This window comes from Heterocephalus glaber, unplaced genomic scaffold (assembly GCF_053883595.1).
Source record: "Heterocephalus glaber isolate CG9 unplaced genomic scaffold, H.glaber_assembly_v1.0 deba00001428, whole genome shotgun sequence".
In the NCBI taxonomy this organism is placed as follows: Eukaryota; Metazoa; Chordata; class Mammalia; order Rodentia; family Bathyergidae; genus Heterocephalus; species Heterocephalus glaber.
Genome location: NW_028258293.1, coordinates 21,753,443 through 21,775,569, shown reverse-complemented (window position 1 = coordinate 21,775,569; position 22,127 = coordinate 21,753,443). Strand labels below are relative to the sequence as shown.

At 41.2% G+C, this 22,127-nt stretch overlaps 2 protein-coding genes across 19 annotated transcripts in view; one reads left to right on the top strand and one right to left on the bottom strand.

Moving 5' to 3' along the window:
* Tub (TUB bipartite transcription factor) overlaps positions 1-4,655 on the top strand; it is an 87,713-nt gene extending 83,058 nt beyond the window's left edge. For 8 of the 13 annotated variants that reach the window (XM_087211752.1, XM_004851367.4, XM_087211754.1 and 5 more), the window contains one exon: positions 4,121-4,655. In XM_087211752.1, the coding sequence (XP_087067878.1) occupies positions 4,121-4,341 (221 nt within the window). In that variant the 3' untranslated portion in view covers positions 4,342-4,655. Of the gene's footprint in view, positions 1-26 lie in introns of all 13 variants that reach the window. The other 5 variants (XM_087211755.1, XM_087211751.1, XM_021263742.2 and 2 more) reach the window with 1 other exon arrangement.
* Ric3 (RIC3 acetylcholine receptor chaperone) overlaps positions 4,509-22,127 on the bottom strand; it is a 44,895-nt gene continuing 27,276 nt past the window's right edge. For 5 of the 6 annotated variants that reach the window (XM_021263746.2, XM_021263747.2, XM_087211757.1 and 2 more), the window contains 2 exons: positions 16,041-16,189; positions 4,509-9,596 (listed from right to left, as the gene is read on the bottom strand). In XM_021263746.2, coding sequence (XP_021119405.1) covers positions 9,160-9,596; positions 16,041-16,189 — 586 coding nt within the window. In that variant the 3' untranslated portion in view covers positions 4,509-9,159. The remainder of the gene's footprint in view (positions 9,597-16,040; positions 16,190-22,127) is intronic. The other variant, XM_004851376.3, reaches the window with a different exon arrangement.

The window sequence follows — 22,127 nt, the reverse complement described above, 5'->3', positions numbered from 1 at the left end:
GTGTCCATGCTTGTGCCTGGCCCCAGCGGACTACATCGTCATGCAGTTTGGCCGGGTAGCGGAGGATGTGTTCACCATGGATTACAACTACCCGCTGTGTGCACTGCAGGCCTTTGCCATTGCACTGTCCAGCTTCGACAGCAAGCTGGCCTGCGAATAGAGGCCCCTCACACCCACTGGGGTTGGCCAGCCTGGAGTGGAGCTTGCCTGCCTGCCTGCCTGCCTGCGGAGACAGCCCTGCCTACCTTCTGTTCATAGGCCTTCAGCGGGCTCCCTGGCCTAGCCAGCCAGGAAGTGACTCCTCTGCCTCTGATGCTGAGGCAAGGGACTAGTGGGCAGGTGCAAAGGGACAAGAATAATTCCTTCTGTGCCCCAAGATCAACACCCCCGCCCCACTCTTGGATTAGTACCCTGCCGCAGTCATGTTTGCCAAGCTGGGTGACCTCCTCACCTGGGAAGGCCCGATGGGGTATAGAGGGAGAGGACGCACAAGCAGGGCTGCCATAGCCCAGCCATTCACTCATCCCAGGAGTCAGAAGACAATGGATGCCCCAACGGGTTGGGCACAGTGATACAGTGAGAGTAGAGAGAATATGAATGTATATGAATATGAATATATGAATACAGGGCACACCAACTTTATGTAGCAAAGGGCTTGGTGGCCTAGCCTGACCCTTCAAACTGGAGAAAGCCCTGCAACTTCAGAAGGCCTCCCTCAGGCCTGAGGGAACTGGGGGGCGGGGCGGGGGGGAACAACAGATGAGTGGCAGGACTTTGCTGGGATTGCAGGGGCCTGGCTAACTGTGGCTGAGAGTTTAGCTGACTTGTTTCTCCAAGTGTGCTGTGTCTCAGGGGTGCTGGGAACCTAGCTCTCATGGCCAAATGTCTTAGGATGAGGCCTGCAGGAGGTGCACCAGACTCCCCGGAGCAGGGCTGTCCTAGAGCCTTGCCTACTGGCCCAGGAGCTCTCCGCTCAGAAGCCCAGCACAACCCCTGGTAACAAATGAGATCGAGGTCACTAGCCCTTCCTGGCAGTGTACCATTTGTGAGCCATGGCATGCTCAAGGAAGTCTCCTTTTGGGAGAGACCCAGCCTTGCGTGCTCTTTTAGCTCCCACTGCTGTCAGTCAAAGCATGGTTGGAGAGGGCTACTTTCTGTGGTGGTTCTTTGGAGGGCATGGAACAGGGTGAGGACAGCATAGAATATTTTAGAGCTACAAGAGATCAGAGGTGGTAGAACCCTTAGGGATCAACTTGTCAATTTCAGGGAATAGGACTTGCCTTGGGTTACCCAGTTTATGGCAGAGTTCAGAACCTCAAGTTCCCTTGATTTTTTTGCTCCCCTATCCCCCTAAGAAAGTAGTATCTCCTGCTCTCTGGCCTTCTGGGCCCATTTTGCATGCAATTTACCCTGACTTCAGAGACTTAAAAATATCACAGTTGATGTAGAAGATTGAAACAATTTCAGTAGGGAATTGGGCAGTTCCATGCTGGAAGTAGTGTGTCTTTTTGTACATCAGTCTGATCAGGCTTGGCCTGTGCCTGGCCCCTCCATGAGGGCTGCACACGGGAGCAGACCTCAGCAAGGCCGCAGCACATTTCTGTCTAGGTGACAGGCAGCCCAACTGTTTCAGGGATGGCCTGATCGCTCCCTCCACTGCCACTGCTCCTTCTACTTGGATGGCACCATCCGCCTTGCAGGTGTGGGAACTCAAAGCTCTTGCTCGTCTGTCATTTACCCTGTTAGAAGCTGTTAGAGGCTCCTTAGCCAGGTGGAGGTCAGAAATCTATGGGAATTAAATAGCGGTTGGACTTTGCTTTAGATAGTAAGCTTGAAAAGGCTAAGTAGAAATTTTTTAAAAACTGAAACTCATACTTTAAACACGTTAGTGAGGCCCTATAGGTGAACAAGGTGTTTTGACTTAAGTGAAAGCAGTATGCTCTCATTTCTTTGTAGTCTAGATTTTCCTATGTTGGGTGCTTAAAGCAAGACACATCTGCTCTAGCAAGATCTGCCCTGAGCCATACATCTCTGAGACAGGCCCCTCCAGTAAGCCAGCCTTTGTTAACGTGGTCTAGGACTTTCTATGCCGGGAATGGCTGGTGTTTTTCTTGATGAAAGACTGTGGTGCCATCCTCCTTGCTGTAGTCCTTTGGCCCTTCCTTCCCTGACTCTAAGAAGAGGAGACCTGCTGACATGAGAGATGATGGAAACATGATCTCTAAAGTCTGGTCAGCTGTTTCCTGGGTCTGTGATTTTAAGGTAGAACAAGCTGAGTCTGGATTCTAGTGAGAGAAGTTCCTAGTGGCAGAGTAGAAAAATCAGAAGCACAATGGAAAACCTCTTGGGCTCTGCAAGAGGGGGATGACTGGCTGTTATGACAGGGTCAGAAAACGGGCTGAGCTGTCTAGCCTGGGTTCGGAGAAGGGTACCCTCAGCACAAAACCCTCTTTTGGACATTGAGTGACAAGCAAGACCAGTTGAATCACCTGCTTGCGACCAGGTCACAAGGTCAGCTCTTTAGACTCCACTCCTGGTGATGCTGCTGCTTTTCCTTGACCACTGCCTTTCTGGCCACAGGTCTATGGACTCACAAAGCTGCCAGGGCCCGGAAACCACCTGGGTTCAGCCTCTTCTACAGTAAGAGTTTTTGCTCTTCACATCTCCTCCCCAGATAGTCCTTGATTGTGCAGTAAATTAATGATGGGACAATCTTTAAGGATGCTGGGCAGCTGGGACCTTAGGCAGCTCCCCTGCAACTGCTCCTGGCTCTATGCCCCCAAACTGTATACACTCTGCCCCCAAGTTCCCCTGCAGAGTGAAGTTTGCATCCCTAACTCCTTTCCAAGTCTAGCTTTTCTTTCCTGCTAGCTCCAAGGTGCTCTGTGTCCGTGTGTGTGTATGTGTGTGTCCATGTGTTTCTGGGGAAAAGGGCAACCTGCAAATGATCAATTGAGGTTTCTTATGACCCTATTTCTGAGGATGAGTAAGAAAGGAATAAGGAGGTAGTTATGATCACCTGTGGATTTGGTCCCTTCCTTTCCGGCTCTGTGAACAGGAGGATACTTGGACAGTTAGCAGCTCTTTCTCCCAAGGTTCTGAGTGAGGGGAAACCATCTAAGAAACATGTTCTTTCAGGTCCCACTTGGCATCACCTGAAGAAACTGGTGTGTCATACGCATACCTTTAGATGAATCTGAATATATTCTAGTGATGGTGCCTTAAAAATCACAACACTAGTTCAGGGGAGGCCTGTAAAGCCCAGACCCATGGCGAGGACATGTGTTGGGAGCCAGGGAATATGTTAAAGACAGGATAGGGAAAAACTCTTAGAGCCCACCTTCTTCAGTGACAAGTAGAGTTTTAAGATGTATAAGCAGTTTTTCTTTCTGGAAATAGGACATTTGCCTCTAAATAAACTGACCATTTATTTAGAAGTAGTCCTAAACTTAACTAGCAATAGAGGTGACTGCAGAGGAAAAGATACATGCTTTGCTCAGCTGGGGCCCACAGTGGGGAAATACTGGGATAGTCACGGCCACGGCTCTGTTGTGCAAGCACAAACCTTATTTCTTAGATGGATGTCCTAGTGTTCCTTACTAAGGTAATCCTGGAATCTCCTTTTCCATAACTCCCTGGCCCAACAGCAACATTCTTATGAGACCTCAGGATTACAGGTGGCCATCAGAGCTGAACAAATGTGTTTCCTTGTGGTGCCTAGTCCTGTAACTTGCGCCAGACTGCTCTGCACCCTGGCTTGTAAGCCTGTTGCAGTCCCCAGGAACAGGCCAAGGAATAGCCTCTTGTTTAAACATATGGTCCCCTGTCCTTTGTACCTCCAGTTTGCAGTTTTCTGTCATCTGAAGATATGCGGGAGAGGGGCAGAATCATTGGGACAAACTTTGTTTTTTGCATTTTCCAACCAGGTGGAGAGGCAAGTTGTCTTACAGAAAGTACTGCACTTAGTAGCTATGTGATTTTGACCACATCTAGGTCTGTTTTAACTGCAAAATGGCGATGTTGGACTGTCAAAGCTTGCTGTAGGAATCAGGGTGAATGAAAGTTAATTCTTGCTTTCATCACTACATTTTCAAGCTCATCACTGTGCCTTCTTTCTTAGGAGACACTCCACCCCTCTCCTCTGTTCTCCTGTGCCTCCCTCCCCCTGTCAAGGTCCAGGCAGAGCTGGAAATGAGGCTGAGGTCTAGAGTTTCCTACAGAACAATTCAGAATGGCTTAGAAGGGGGAGCCCAACTCTGGCCTCTTCATTCCTGCATTTGGGTGACAGAGGGGACTTGGTCAGGATGGGTAACCTTTTTCTTGCTGAGAACGCATATTTAGCCAGTTTTCATAATGCCTAGAATGTGTATGTCTATTTGCACAAGATTGTCTTTTCCAATTTTGGAGTGGTCAGACATATTATTTTTGTTCAAAATTATCTGGAGTTTTAGACAAACTTGCAAAACTGTGCTTTTATTAAGTGACTTTTTTGAATAAACTTTTTGGTATTCTGAAGCAAATGTATGTATTTATTTATCAGTATGTGCAATGACAAACTTGGTATTTTCCCATCTTGACATTATATATGTTGTAGAATTTAGTGTTTGTCTAAGTACAGACATGTATCAATAAATTAAACTTGAATTGTTTCAACACTACTGTGTCCTTTTTTTCCCTCCATGAAAGAAAAAACCATGCCTCTTTCCTAAAACACTTTTCTACTCTGTTCATCCCTAGGACCCTCAAATGGTTAGGTGGACAGTAATAACGGAGAGATCAAAGCTTGTTTAAAACTGGTGAATGCGTCAACACTGCTTCCCTTTGGCTGTGTCTTTCAAGTTTAAGGACCATCAGAGCCACACCCAGAGGCTGCTAACAGCCGAGAAAATGGTGGGGTTTAAAGATACCTGAGCTGTCCTCTTTAGGGTCAGCTGTCCCAACTGATGGATCTTGCTGGTGGTTCTCATGTATCCTCAGTGGGCTTAGCCCTAAAGAACAGAACAGGGCTTTGGGCTGGAAAAATCTCAACCAACAAATATAACATGGACCGAGCCACTTGACTCCTTAAGCCTTGCTCAGAGCTTCATCCATGGAAATAAGACTTGCACATGCATGGGAATCTTTTTCAGCCTGTAGCAGATTTGAAGCCAAGTAAAAAGGAAGCTGCAGTTCTTGCTGGAACCAAGACATGAAAAAGCTAATAGTATGATCCTGAGCAAGGAGAGGTCACAACTAAAGTCCCCTATGACTACAGAAAGGACCTGGCCATATCTGGCAGTCAGGGTAGCCTTAGAAGATGTCAAGTGCAATAGCCAAGCAGCACAGGACTGGAGGACACAGTGATGATGCTGATGCTGCCGCTGAGCACCTACCATATGCTTCATCCAGGGATATACATTTTATAAAAGGCAGATCATTTAATCCTATGGTCCTATAAGATGAGTTTATTCCTAATTCACAAGTGAGAAAACTGGTGCTCAGAGAAGTTAAGGAATGATCTAAAAGGAGACATTGATGTTCTTTGTATAAGAAAATGGTGAGCGGTAAGTACATTTTAGAAAGGTTTAATAGTCAAGGCGAAGTCACAGGTGTGTCCATGTTTTTCTCAGTATTGTTGAATAAGTGACATACTGAATTCTTTGGAATACAAATAGTCCAAGTAGAAGGGGAATTTAAGAGTAGAGTAATAAGTGGGTTTCTTTATTCCTCCATAGTTTTTGTTTCGCTGTGGCACTGGCGATGAAACTGAGGGCCTTGTGCATGCAAGCAGCTGAGCTATGTCCTCAGCTTTTTTATTTAAATCTTGAGACAGGGTTTCGCTATGGTGCCCAGACTGGCTTCATACTTGAAATCCTCCTGCCTCAGTCTCCCTAGTAGCCGGGATTACAGGTGTGCACTACCACACCTGGCCAGATTCAAGAATTGGATATGACCAAGGGTATTTCCTACCTGAACTATGGTCTATCTTCTGTGGCCCCAATGGGAAAGAGTACAAGCAGGATATTCTAAAAAGGAAGGAATTCTTTTTAGTCATCAGATTGAAGAAAAATCTTAAATGGCCACAGACCGTATGTCCAGATTAGTCCTTGTTTATAGCTACTATCTTAGCATAATTACTATTAAAGCTTTTTTCCAAAGTGCCCTAGTTTGGACCATATGTTAGGTGATCATCTAAGCCACAGGAGGCGCAAGGAATGTGGTTCTCACAGGCCGTATTTCTAGAGGTTAATACTCTTCACTTCTCAGTCTACCTCCCTGGCTCCAGCTTTGGAGCTTTTAAGATCTTTCTTTGTGCTCCTGTTGTGACCTGGCTGATCACCCACCTGCTCTATCAAGCATGGTCCCAGATGATGCAGCTGCTCCTTAGGCCAGCCATCTGCCCCAGGGTTGTAACCTGTGTATCCTGGCGTAGTTCGAAGAGAGGTCACTAGGCCTAGGGGACTCATTAAGCTGATAGCCCCTACGTTTTAAGAAATGAAGACCAGAGCATCAAAACCCAGACCTATGATTCTGGTCACCCTGGGTTGCATTTACTCTTAAAACTGTCATTCCTGAAGGGTAAAATAATTCTGGAAAATTAAAAAAGGACTGTCTAAACCCTAAATGAAAGGTACACTAAAATTTCTGAACTATAAATGCATAAGTACATTCTTGATATACAAACCAACCAAGATTTAGGGCAGCAAGAGCCATCCCCATCATAAGGGATGTAGTATTTCTAGCAGGAACTACGTAAAGAATTTATATGTTCATCAGACCACCTGAAGATACATATTTTCACACTTCACTACTTTTGTCAACATTTTTCTTTCTGCCAAAAAAGTCCTTTCTCTTTGCCAATTTCAAGAAATTCTTGGCTCGCCACAAGGTCCTCTTCCTCTGCCAAGTTTCTTGGAAATACTTTTGCAAAAACTTTCTTCCCTTTATGCTCCTGTAGTTTTCAATCCATACCTCAGTCACAGCATAAACCATTATATAATAAAACAGTTAACCATTATGTGAGTTAGAAGCAATGCTGTTAAGATCCACTGATTATGTCATTGAATGCTGACAACCCTGAGTCCTGGACTTTATTATCCTTACCTTATAGATGAGGAAACCAAGGTTCAGACTGCCTAAAGAGATGACACAACAGCTAGAGTATGCTGAAGGATCATGATCCATTTTTCTCTGCATGCAGAATTCATAATCTTGAGTCTTCATAGTTCATAGTTCATTTTATCTGTCAGGATCCCCTATTAAATTGAGTTTTTGAAAGGTAGGAATTGAGCCTGTTGCCAGGCGCCAGCACTGAGCTGTTGTCTGCTGAATGAATGAATAGGGAAGAAAGGAGTGCTTCTCACTAATAAGGGAGTGATATCTAAGGTGAAAAAAAAAAAATCTGAACCAGAGACCCAGCAAGAGCTCTTCACAAATCAACCTTTCTTGGTGAATGAAATAACATGAAAAAAAAAGAGATCAAAACAGTGAAGATTACTTACATCATTTTTCACCTTTAGTGTTAATATTCTGTATTGTCTTCAGTACATTTTAAGCTGCATTCTTTGTAATATGAATCAAATGTTCCCCAGAGATAGATGCAATGCAGTATAATTCCTACAGATTCAATGTTCAATGACTTCTTTTTAGTTCAACTACCACATAATAGCTCTTAGGAGCTGACAGATTATCTTAATATTATCTTATACCTTCCAGTAACAGTTTATACGCTTATATGTGTGGTTTTAGCTATGCTCCTGGCATCACATGCCAGGCATAATGGAATTCTAAAAAGCTGTATCTACCTTTACATAACTTCCTAATTTTTGAGCCTTGCCCATTTCATGACAGGGAATGTCCTTTGAAACATGCCCTCTTTAAACTCTCAGGTCTTACATGTAAACTATGAATTTGTTCATTCTTCATGTTAGACTTCATAGGTGCCACCTTATCCCATGAAGACACATGAAAAGTAATGGCTTAGAAAGGGCTTTATGGTCAAAAATGCTCCCAGTCCTAATTTATTTCCTACTTTTCCCAACTTTCTCAAAAGGCCCGAATATTCAAATACTAAATACATGTTCTCTTTCCCCCAGGCACTGATACATCTGTCTCTGCAACAAACACACAGCAACTACCTTGTTTTGGTGCCACTTTGTATCTGAGCTCAGCCCTTATTTCTGTTTCAATTCACATAGTTGTGAGAACAAATTTCCCCAAGTACACAACATTTAGAAACAGCTTCTAGGGAAAGACATCCTTATCTGCACAGCCTGTCTCCCCTACCGCAGGCTCCTGGGCCTGAGCTCCTCAGCCTGAGTACATCACAGCAGGATCACAACCCATGGTAGTCTTTGACAGCTTCAAACTGTGGCCCTCCAGGGCAGGGACTAAAGTTTCTATTTAAAGCTTCCTCTGGCCACTGAAGACCCAAGGTACAAAGGTGTTTCTGGGTTTGGCAGTTCTGTTAAGCAGAATAGGGATAAAGAAAGCTAGAGATCCAAGTGCTATCATAGCAAAACGGTCTCCAAATACTAGGCCTGTGGACTCATCCTCAGATGAGTGGGAGCCTTCCACTACACTGGAGAAAAGAGGATGTCTGAAACTTCATCAGAGTTTCTAGAAAGACCTTCACCAAGAGCAAGAGGCTTCAGCTCAGTCAGCAGTGTCTCATCCTGCTCTGCACCCATCATCCCCACAAACAATTCTCTTCACCTCAGGAAGCCACTAACCCGCTCAAGCCTCAAAGAATAAGGCATCTTAAGAGTCTCAAATCTTCATTCTTGCAACCTTAAATCTTCATAATCTGTAAGATGATGTTTGTTCCCAGGTAAACCATTTGTTACTCCTAGGAGGAAGAGTCAGATCTTTGCCTGAGTGGTCCCATCTGTGATTATGACAGACCAAATATAACTACTCAATGTATCAACTTCTTGGTGAGGGAAAAGAAAGGAAGAGAGAGTGAAGCTGTCTTGTGTTCACAGTAATGTCTATGTTTTACAAGGTGACAGATGTATGAGCACCAGGAAGGATACATGATACCCCTGGTAGTGGCCCAACAGCTATGACATTTGAACACAGAGAAGGAAGTACAGGGCACAGGGCCAAGAATGAAATCAGAAAGGAGAGAAAGGTCACCTTAGGACTACAGTTATGGATACTTAACCAAACTGGCTGTTTTTACTCTAAACCCTGGGAGTTACGCTTCCTCAGCATGCCACCTATACATGTTTTATCAGGGCTGATGCCCAACCCTTCATCTCTAAAGTCTTGGGTCCGGTATTCTTTGGTGGTTTCCTCTTGTTCATCAGTGTAGCTATCTGCACTGAATCCAGCATTCTCTGCCAAGACAACAGGATCATCTTGATGAAAACAGCAGGAACATGTTTCTGGCTTTGGGTCACACAAGGCAACAGAATTATCTTCCTGGACTCTAGAGTCAGTGGGCAGACGTTCCCAGCCCAAATGGTCTGATTCTTCTTCCAGCTCTCCCATTCTTTCAGCTATTTCTTCAGCAGAGGGCTCTTTTGGATCAGGGTAATCCACCAGGATTGTTTCTTGCCTATGCTTGATACAGTCTGAAAGGTCATAAATTGGGTAAGTTTCTTCAGGGTAACCTAGAGAGAAAAGTAGCACAAAGTATTAAAAAGAATGTCTCCTCAAAAAAATAAAATCACACTCAAAGAGGATTCTCAGGCAACAGCCATCTATATCCTACCAAATCCATTCAAGAAATCTCTAAGGTGATTCTAATAGTTCTAAAGTTTCACTTGAACAAATTTCTGGCTCCCAGTACTCCTTGAAATACAAACCAATTCAGAGGAACATCCCTTCTTAAGTGTAAGGTGCTTGGGGCAGTTAAGTCTCACTCCACGTGTTTCTGATGAACATTAAACAAATAACATGAGCCTTCAGTTTAAAAAATGCACCAAATACCAGATGGAGAGAGCTTAGCTTAAAGCTAATGTTTATAATTTCTATTTGGAAGCATTTCCAAATCTTCTGGGGTGGGAGGTGGGAAAAGAAACATTAAGCCCTTTGAAAAGTACACCAAGAAGCTTTCTACTTCTTATAACAATTGAAATGGCTTGCAACTGTCAGAAACAGCACTTTAGCAAGACATGCCCAAGATCCCAAAGGACAAGCACTGCATTTTCAGAAGACAGAATTCCCATTGTTGGCTTCTTCCTCTTCAAAAAATGGAACAAAAGAAAACAACAAAGTGGTAAACAAAACGAGTAACACGGTTCTGCATCCCAGCTATGATAATAAGAAAAGAGAAAATGTTGCCAAATTAAGGAATGAAATGAAATAAATCTGTGTCAGCCAAAACGTGCTTGAGCAGCAGATGGGCCATGCTGGAGCTCATATGCCAGTGCTGGCAGTGGCAGCTTTGCTCACTACACAATGTGAAAGGCTGCAAAAATTTGAAATCCATTTGCACCTTAAGATAATTGGCAAATTCAACCAACCCTAATGTAAACCACTTTTTGCCTACCAGTTGTGAAAAATAGCTGTCGTTTGAGGTACAGCATAGGGTATACAGACACATTTTTACAACATCTATTATTTTTTTTAATTCACTGTATAAAATTTGAAAAAAAAATATGGACAACTTTTAAAAAGAACATACAAATCACCCAGAATCCTACCGCTGATAATAATTCGCCATATTTACCTTTGGCCTTTTTACCACATACAAACATTTTTGTTTTTCGCTTTTTCAAGAAAGGATCATATTACATATGAAACGCTGTACTTTGATTTTTTTCATTCAACATTGAATCATGAGCATTTCTCCATATCAGGCATTCAAAAGTTGGCTGCAAAGCTATATAACTGACATGATTTGCCATTCTTACAAAAGACATTTAGACAAATTCTTTTCAACTTTCCCCTATTATATGAACATAGCAGCTAAGAGTTCTGAATATAAATCCATGTCCACTTCTCTAATTCTTTAAGACAGACTTCTATAAATATACAAACTAGACTAAAAAGAATGGACATTTTAAAAGCCTTTTTTTATACTCTACCAAATTACTTCCCAGAAGACTGATATAAAATTTCAATTCTACCAGTGATGTAAAAAACTGACTATCTTATCACCCCTCCCCAGCACTGACAGTAGTCTAAGAATCTTGCCAACAAAGTCTTTGTTCTAAGGAATAACTTACTGTGGACAGCATCTCGGTAACCACTGCTATAGTGTGGGTGCTTGTTTCCTCCAAAACTCATACTGAAACTCAATCCCCAAATCATACGTTAATAGTATTTGGAAGTGAGGTCTTTGGGCAGTAGTTAAGATTAGGTGAGGTCATAAAGGTAGGGCTCCCATGATGGCATTAGTGCCTTTGTAAGAAAAGGAAGAAAAATTCAAGTGAACAAGCTTGTTCTGTGTTGCTGTGTGATGCTCTCCACTACGTCATGATCCAGAAAGAAGCCATTACCAGATGACAAGCAGATGCTGACACTATGCTCTTGGACTTCCAGAACGGTGAGCTTCTAAATAAATCTCCATTTATAAATTAGTCAATCCATGGTGTTCAGTTATAGCAACTGAAAATGGACAAAGACAGCTACCCAAGGCCTTCACATGCTCTTTGGTCAAGGTTAGAGGCTGGGGAAGTCTGTTTCCTAGTTAGGTCTCAGTCACTGAATTCTTTAAAGAGAAATAAAGTTGTTGGCATGTTTTTGCCTTCACCCTACACCAAGAACAAAGCTTACCATTGGATTTCCATGACTACCTTTGGTTTAAGAGGGAAGGTAAAAAGACTCAAGACTCAAGACCCGGCCCAATGGCTCCAGGCCGCAGCTCATCCTGAGCACTAGCCTGGCCCCCATTTCCCCAGGCTTCAGGCCCACCCTAGTACCAGGCCCCAGGGTAGCTCAACAGTTCAAGTTAACATGCCTACACCTGGCAAACTCAACCTCCATACCAGCCTGTACAGGTTCCAGGCCTGCCCAGCATGGGGCCAGGCCCTGTGATTCCACACCAACCCAAGTTTCAGGCATGCCCTGGCACCAGGATGGAACCCCTGGCACCAGGCTGGCATCTGGAGACACAGGCTCCAGGCTAGAGCCCACAGTCTAGTACACTGAGGGTGTAGGCCCATCCTAATAGACCCTAGTTCTGGGTCAGCTTCCAGAGCATGAGACTCCAGGATTGCCTCTGTGGACCCAAGGTCCAGGTTAGCTCCTACAGCCCTAGGACCCAGGTCTGCCCTCACAGATCAAGCCTTTAGGCCTACCCCTGAAAGCTCGAGCTCCAAAGCTGCCCCAACACCAAACCAGACATTATAGATGAGCCAGTACACAAAGACTGGAACAAATGCTTGCTTCTCCAAATGTGCAGACACCAACACCCAGATACAAGGATCAAGAACAATCAGGGAAACATGTCACCACCAAATGGTCAAAATAAAGCAACATTAACAGACCCTAAGGATCTGAATTCAGATACATAAACTACCAAAGAATTTAAAACAGCCATGTAACAGGACAGAAATACAGTATGAGAAATGTGTCATTTGGCAATTTCATCACTGTGCAAATATCATAGAGTGCACTTACACAAACCTAGATGGTACAGGTCAACCACTTCTTGTAGTCTCTTGATGAAATCAAGAGGCGTGGTAAACATGAGATGTATGAGTCTAGTGCCACCATAACAAGCCATATTGTTTCATAGCAAATGGTTGTATAAGTGAAAATACAGTCCAAAATAAAAAGTAAATATATAAACCAATAACATTACATATTATAAATAATTGTGTGCTATAGTTTTATGAGTAGTAGTACAGTAGATTTGTTTATATCAGCTTTTTACACACAAATTATGCATTGTGCTATGAGATTATGACAACTATGATGTAACTAGGCAATAGGAATTTTCTAAAGCTCCATTACGCTTATTGGACTACTGCTGTATTTGTATATGTGATGTCATTGACCAAAATGTCATTATGCAGTCCCTGACTATATTTTTTTTTGGTACCAGGGATCAAACTCGGGACCTTGGGCTTGCGAGCTATATTCATCTTTAATGAGATGCAGCAAACAAAGAGAATACTGTATAGACAAACAATTCAATAAAGTCAGGAAAACAATAAATGACCAAAAGAAGTAATTAATAGAGATTGAAATTATATACTAAAAAATAAAATTCTGGAGCTGAAAAATATGGTAAATGAAATGGTAAAATGCAATGTAGTACCCTCCCTACCAGTCAGAGAGGGATGTGTCCAAGATGGTGGATGCTCAAACTACAGGTAGTACCAAACTTTATGTATACTGTTTTTTCTTGTATATACATATCTATGATAAAGTTTAATTTATAAATTAGGGACAGTAAGCAGTTAACAGCAACAAGTAATAGAAAAATTGTGCACAAACTTTTCCAGGAAAAAAAGAATACACCTTAGTACATTTTATGAGGCCAGCATTATCCTAAAATAAAGACCAAAGACAGTACAGGAAAAGAAAATAACTGATAGCCCCTATAAACAGACATTTAAAAAAAATCCTTTGCAAACTAATCTAGCCACATGCATATGGGATCTTATATACACTGAATCTAGTCATAATATAATGACAAAGTAGGCTTTTTTTTTTTTACAGTAATGTAAGGGTTTTTTTAACATTCAACATTTAATGTAGGGGCTGGGGATGTAACTCAGTTGGTAGAGAATGTGCAAGGCCCTGGGTACACCACACAAACTCTCTCTCTCTCTCTCTCTCTCTCTCTCTCTCTCTCTCACACACACACACACACACACACACACACACACACACAATGTAAATCATCATACTAACTGGCTAAAGCAAAAATATATGATCATCTCAGATGATTTTTTAAAAAATTCAACATCCATTCTAGTCTTATTATCAGCAAAACAGGACTAGAAGGTAGTTTCCTCAACCTGAAAAAACAAATGAACAAAAAATATCTATGGAGAATGTGTGTTTTCCCCCATGTCAGGAAAGTAAGGATCTGTTTCACTCCTATTCAACACTGTGCTAGCCAGTGCAATAAAGCAAGCAAATAAATAAAAGGAATACAGGACAAAAAGGAGGAAGTAAAACTGTCTTTATCCACAGGCAACGTGATCATCCAAATAGAAAATCTTAATGAATCTAATCCTAAAAAATCTATTTTTTTAAAGCTACTAAAACTAAGTGCATTAAACAAAGTCATAGGATATAAGGTCAAAACATAAAAATCAATTATATTTCTATTGTTCTAGTAGCAACAAGCAATTACAAATTTTCAAACATCATCTGTGATAACAGAAGAAATATGAACTACCTAGGGATAACTTTAGAAAATATATATAAGACCAATATACTGGAAAGGAAGATATATATACTAAAAACTTCAAAGCATTACTAAGAGAAATTTTTAAAGATTTAAATAAATGAGGAGATATAACAGGCTTATGCATTGGGAGATTCAACATTAATATCAATCCTTACATATTGATCTAAAGATTTAATGCAATGGCAAGCAAAATCCTATCAGGCTTTTTCAATAAAAAAACTGACACTGATTATAAATTTATATAAAAATATGAAGCACTTTGATTGTAAATATATATAAAAATGTGAAAAACCTAAAATAGCCAAAATGACTTTAAAAAAACTGAACCAGCACTACCCGATTTTAAGGGTTACTATAAAGACATAGAAATGAAGACAGTGTGATAATCAGTGGAAGTACATATAGAGTAATGAACAGAATAAAGCCTGGAACAGATACATGAGTTAACTGACTTGCAGCCAATATGCCAAAGTAATTAAGTGTATCAAAAGGAAATGGAAGAAGTGGGTATTGATAATGCAATAAATAAATAAATAACACAAGCCTAAGTTCTCATATCTCATATCATCTACAAAAATTAATTCAAAATATATCAGAAGCCTAAATATAAGAGCTCAAACCATGAAACTTCTAAAAGAAAACACACAAGTTTGGCAAATCATGGGATGGACAACGACTTCTTAACTAGAATATAAGAAAATGTAAATTATGAGAGAAAAAAGATAACTTGGATTTCATCAAAATTAAAAACTGCTCTCTGAAAGATTTTGCTAACAAAAAGGCCAGCCACAGATTAGAAGAAAATATTTGTAAAATACATATTTGATAAAGGACTTACTTGTATTCAGTATATATAAAGAATTCCTGAAACTCAGTAAGAATATAATCAACCCAATTTTTAAAAATGGCAATCTATACAGATACTTCATCAGACACATACAGATGGCAAGTAAGCACATGAAAAAATGCTCAACATCATTAGTGACTGGAGAAATACAAATTAAAGTCACAATGAAATACCACTATATATTCACTAGAGTGGCTAAAATTAGACTGACAATATCATGTTAGCAAGGGTCTGGAGTAGCTGCAATTACAGCCACTTTGGAAACTAAGCTGACAGCTTCTAAAGAAGTTACACATACACTTAGCATAAACTCTAGAAATTGCACTCCAAAGCATATACCCAAAAGAAATACCAATATATGTTCAAACCAAGCCTTGTATATAAAACTTCATAGCAGCTTGATTCATAATAGTTCAAAGCTAGAAACAACCAAAGTGCTCAACTGGAGAATGTATAAACAAAGTATGGCTCATCCATGTAACAAAATACTACTCAGCAATAAAAAAAAAAAAGAACTGCCGATCACTCAACAACATACGAATCTCAAAAGCGTTATGTTAAATCAAGCCAGAAACCAGAAAGCATATGCAGTATGATCCATTTGTATATAAAAAGCAAAACCACAGGGACAGAAAGCAGTTCAGTTACTGCCAGCAGCAGGAAAAGGGGATTTCCTGGGGTAACAGAAATATCCTATACCAAGATTGTGGTTTGATGATATAATTATATCTATTTGTCAAAATTCATCCAGTTGTACACTTAAAATTGGTAAGAATTATTACACCTATTTATATATTATATATAATACCTCAATAATAGAACTGATTTGTATAAGTGTTAAACATCTCTTTCCTGGGCTAACAGCTTAGGAAGAAGTGAGAAGATGCTGTTTACCTTCCCAATCCTCCATGTAAGGGGCTTCCTCAGCTTCCTTCTCAGGAGTAGACCTGTCAATGAACTTTCCTTCTTTCATAACCCTGGTGATTTCTCGGAGCTGATGCAGCAATCGTTTTTCTTGGTCAGAAGTCACAGTCTGTGCTCTGCTTAGAAATATCAGACAATCCAGCCAATTTAGCAGTAAATACTCCTAGGCAATGGACAGAAACATCACTATGATCTACTTGAATCATAGAACAGGAAGTGTAATAGCAGTGGATAATTATTCTAGGAAGTGATCCTGGAACTACATAGTGGGAAACTAGAGATGTTATTTCAATGTTTTGACTTTATCAATGGGAAAGCTAAGGCCCAGAATAGATCAAGGATTGAGAATGAGTTAATGTCAATACTGTGACAAGAACCCAGATATCTCCACTTTTAGTTCAATGCTTTCACTACATCTCACTGTCTTGAGTGAGATGTCTTGTCTAATATCCTAGCAATTTTAGTTACTCTCACATTTACTCCATTTATTCCAGACTACTTTTCTCTTTTTCAAAGAAAAATGTTCTAGGTCACTAGCTTCATTGAGGGAAAAATACGCTACTAGAAACATCAGGCTTAATCTAGTAGTGCGGGAATAAGGATATATTCTAAAATTTCAGAGCTGGATAATTCTGAAAACTCAATCGCCTCAATCAGAGAAACTGGGGAAACTGAGGTGTATAGGAGAGAAATTATGTATGTATTCATAGTGCTAGTTAACCATAGCACAATAACAAAAATGATTTTCTTGACTTCTGATAGCATTCTGTACAATTCTTCCCCCTGTGCTAGAGATTAAACCCAGAGCCTCACAAAAGCTAGGAAAGTGCTCTACCACTTAGCTACACCCCAGACCTTATGTGCAATTCCCGAAGCACAGTGCTCTAGTTTAGAAAACCTCGTTTGAGTCCCAACTTAGCTGTGTGGCTCTGGGCAAATATCTGCAAAAATAACATGAGGTTAAAGGATAAAGTTTCTCTTGAGAGGAAAGCAGTGCACCACACTGAAAGATGGACAAAGCCCTGCTTAGAAGACAGAGAACTACCTAAGAACAGTTTTATCTAGTGACAGGATTTAAGAGAGGCTATTTACGCTCTCCTCAAAACCAAAAGCATTTCAAATTAACCTAACACTCATGAAGGAAAAATGATGCATTCATTCTGTACCATCCTGGTGGAAGTGTCCTCTATTCTTTTCCCCAGCCAGTTCAGGGCCAGGGGGTGTTCTTTTTTTATGGTTAGCCTAACAAATTTTAGCCTTAATTGCTAATACAGAAAAAGTGTTTCTCCTTCCAACTTTTAAGGCGGTAACTAAGGAGAATGAAGGTGTGACATTTCCACCTAACAAGTGAGAAAAACACTACAAGTTCCACTTCTTCAACACCAAACAGCATTTTAAAGCCATGAATGGAAGAAGCCTGAATCTTCTGTTTTCAGCTAGAATCTTGTATTTACAGTGCCTCGTACAGCTCTATTTTTCCCATTAGTATAGGAGTCCTGATTCACCACAGCTACACCTGTGTCCCACATGGGCCCTTACTCTTACTATTAAAACCATCTGGGCTGAGGATTTAGCTCAGTGGTTCCAGCATCTGCCTCGAAAGCGCAAGGTGCCAAGTTCAATCCCTGGTATAAAAACAAACAAACAAACAAAAACCCCATCTATTTTGTGGGAGAATTCAGGGGGGAGACTAGAAGAGCCTACTGGTTTACCACAAAGCTCTGGGCCACAGGCTTCACAGGCCACTTTTCTGGACTGTACACAGGGCATCCTGATGTTTACTGAAACAGTCTTGATTTCTGCTTCTCAAAAAAATTGGAAGCCCTTAACAACAACAAAAAAAATAACAAAAAAAGATAACTGGCTGAGAAACAAGAACAGAAAAGAATTCAAACTAAAGCATCCTCCTTTCGCTCTGATCAAGTGTACTCATACTGTTCATTAAATGTATTAGGTATTAACCACTGTCCACCTTATGACATCTTCTTCTGAATTTACTGGAATGAACACTTTCACAGATTCCTTATTGTCTCAAATTGATCTACATTCTTGGAAACCAGTGATAATATGTTCACAACAATACAGGCACTCTGTTATGATCACTGTAAGTGTTCAATAATGTGTGTTAGTTTGCCTGGTTCTTCTTTTTCTCACTTCTGTTTTCTTCTACCTCTCTGAAATCTGGCTCCTATGCCATCATTTTACTAAAACTTATAAAATTCACCAATAACTGCTTTATTCCTAAATCCAAGGGTCTTTTTCTCTCAGTTCATTCTTTTTGGCTTCTCTACACTATGGACCATCCTTTTCCTTGAAACTGTAGTTATTGAGACATTTGTGTTCCTCTCTCTTTTTTGTTTTAGTTTTTCTTTTTGTTCCTCCCTCTTCTTTAGCCCACCCTCTGAACTCTGTTCTTAACTCACTTTCCTTCTCCTGCTTCATAAAACAGAGTTTTTCAGAAGGGTCAATCCTAGGACACCTAGTTCTCCATTCTTACAATAGTGACTTCAAGAAGCTGACCCATTATCACTGTCCCTCTACACGGATGTCCTAACTCTACTATTAATATTTACCTTCCACGGGCCGGGGATTTAGCTCAGTGGTTTTGTCGCCTGCTGCGCAAGTGCAAGGACCTGAGTTCGATCCCCGGTACCAAAAAAAACTATTTACTTTCCACATAACATCCATCTGTAACTCTTTTTCTTGGGCATATCCATTTGGAGTTCTTGCCACTACATTAAACCTTAAATTAACTTTAAAGTCACTCCCTCAAAACTAGGGTGCAGCTGGACCTGGATCACAAGCCACTGCACAAACAGGCAGGCCAGGAGAGGTTGAGTATAAGAGTTTCCAAGACATTAGGAGAATAAAAGGCCATAGCTAGGAAGTAACATCATCAGACCTTCAACCAGAGGAGTCATCAAGTTCTGAGTTCAAGAGTTAACACAGAGAATGAAACAGATTCTAACAAAACTACTCATGGTTAAAACAGAAATCGGGCCAGCAAGAGAAGACTGCAGGCTACTACAGCAAAGCATGATGGGCATAAAGGATCAGGTGATCTTCCTTTTCTTGTGGTGTTTATCTCTTACTCCCAACAAAGGATTTCTAAACTCGAGTCTTGTTCTGACCTCAAGACCCAAATTTCCTGTTGCTGTTGCATATATATATATTTTTTTGGTACTGGGGATCGAACTTGGGTCCTTGCGCTTGCGAGGCTGGGGGTGGCACCACTGAGCTAAATCTCCGGCCCCGTTGTATATTACACATGGATGTTTTGATGGCATTTCAACCATATTTAAAGCTGATCTCATGTTTCCTACCAAAGTTTCATCTTCAGTCTCTTTTGTGTTTTATCTTGGTTAATGCTATAATCTTCTAGTAAATGCTATAAATCTTCAACTTGGCTATATGTCTTTCTTCTCTTTCATTGATCTTATCTAATTAGAAGTTTTCCTTTGGGGAACCAATCTCTCCACTACTTATAGTACAAAGGTTAGGGTAAAGCCATTCGTCCCCTACGCTCTCCTGCTAGGCTGGCCAGTGCTTAATCATCCCATTCCGCCCTCTTGGGCACAGTGTTTGATTCAGGGATAGATATGATACATGTTGGACCAACTACACTTTCTCTCAGAATTTGATCTTGAACACAATAAAGCCTATACTGCATACTTTTTTTTGATGTTCATTCATCCTGGAAGCAGCCCTTGGAGAATGTCCCTTTGTTCCTGCTCTCTAAATCCCCACAGCTGCCCTGGATGTTCAGATGTCCCTTTGGTATTGTGAGCCACCTCATATTCTTCTAATAAATTCTGCCCCCTCCCCCGTATTATTATTATTTTTTGACAGGATAGCACTAAGTCTCTATGTTGTCCAGGCTGGGCTTGATCTTGCAATCCTCCTGTCTCAGACTCTCAGAGTGCTTGAATTTGAGGCATGTACCACCACACCCAGCTTCTCCCTTTCAAATTTTTGCTGGAGTTGGCTATTTACAAAAAGGAATCCCAATAAAGCCTGCTAGTAGTTTTTCCACAAAATTCCCTCAATTTGTTCCCTCTGTTCTTATCTCACTGGCCTATTATTACCTTTTTCTAGGACTTTTTCAATAATCTTCTAGCATGTAACCACTCTGCATATTACTATGTGCAATTTTTCTAAACACAACAAATCATAACCTTTCTCCTCAAAATCCTTCAGAGGTATATCACTATAAAGAAAATAAATTCCAAACTTCTCAGACTACCATAGACGGCCTTTGGGTATGGCTTCAGTTTACTTTTCTAATTTTCCTCCCATTATCTCTACCTCTACTCATTTATCCCAGCCCTACATCACACAAGTTACTTAGGACTACTTGTACTACCTACCATTCTGAAACCTTGACTACACTTTCCTACTTGTTTGCTGCTTGTACTGACCTCTCCTCTGAAACATTCTTTTCCTAAATTCTGACAAAATTCTTCCATACCATAAGGGTGTGCATATGTGCACGTGTGTGTGTGTGTGAGGTGGTACCGGGGCATTCTGCTATTGATCCTAGTCCCCAGCCCTTTTTTATTCTTTATTTTGACACAAAGTCTTACTAAGTTGCCCAGGTGGGATTCAAATTTGCAGTCCTCCTGCCTCAGCCTCCCTCAGGGTTGGGATCACAGGTGTGTATCACTGCACCCTGCTCCTAAGACTTATTCAAATTCCCTTTTCCACAAGACCGTCTGTAGAAAGCAAAATAAGGCCCCCTAAAGATGTCCAGGCCCTAATCCCTGGAATCTATGAAGATGTTACCTTACACAAAGGGGAATAGAGGCTGCTAATCTGCTAATGTTGAATTTTTTTTTTTTACTCGCACCGGGAACTGAACTCAGGACCTTGCCTTTGCCAGGCAGGCACAGTAATCTGCTAATGTTACAGGGTAACTGCCCTGGATTATCTGAGAGTCACAGTGTAATCGTAACTGTTCTTAAAAGTTGGAGAGAGAGGCAGAAGAGGTCAGAGTGATACAATGTGACAGGGTCTCAACCTACTGTTGCTTGCTTTGAAGATGGAGAAAGAAGATCATGGGGGAGGCAGCTTATAGAAGCTGAAATGATTAACAGATTCTGCCATAGCATCTTGAAAAAGAAATACACTCCTGTCAAGACCTCAATTTTTCACTTGGTATAGACTCCTAACCTACAGAACTATAAAATTATAAATTTGTGTTGTTTTAAGCCACTAGGCTTGTGGTAATGCATCACAGTACCCAATACATAATCCTTTAGCACATTACCTGCCACTGACTGAGGAAATAATAGCTACCAAGTAATTATTATCGCTGAAGCTTCCTCCTGCATTTTCCCTAGCTCTACCTTATTCATTCCTTCTAGATAAAATGACATTGTCAGTATGCCAGCACAAGGAATGCAAATTTGAGCAGTGTAAGTTCTATACCCTTAAGAAGGTTACAGGGCTTTAGGGGAAAACAGAAAAGTTAACAGGAGATGAGAAAGTAACATGATGCATGTAATACCCAGCAAGCCCAGGTGGTGGGGGAGCACACTGGAGGTGCACTTAGCCAAGTTCTGTGGGCTCTCGGAGAAAATGCCTATGTTGAAACCTACCAGACAAGCAAGGGTCAAAATGTGTGTGATGGGAGTAGGGGATGATGTCTAAGGCAAAGGAAAAAGTATATGCAAAGTCCTAGAAGCACAAGTGCATAGGTATTTCAGAAGAATACACGAATGATCAGTATAGTTGGACCACGGGGGGGGGGGGCAAAGAAAGAGAGAGGCAAAGAAAGAGAGAGAGAGGAGAAAACGGAGAGGGAAAATGAATATAAAGAAGAAAAATAATGCAAGACCAGGGCACTCAGGACTATGTAGGCCCTGTTAAAGATTCTGCACTTTTCAAGACTGAAAGGGATCTACTGGCCAGGTATTGTGGCATACACCTGTAATTCCAGCTACTTAGGAGTCTGAGGCTGAGGCAGGAGGATTACAAGCTTGAGCCCAGCCTGAGAAACTTAGTGAGACCCTGTCTCAAAATGAAATTAAAAAAAAAAAAAAAGCCTGGGGCTCTAGC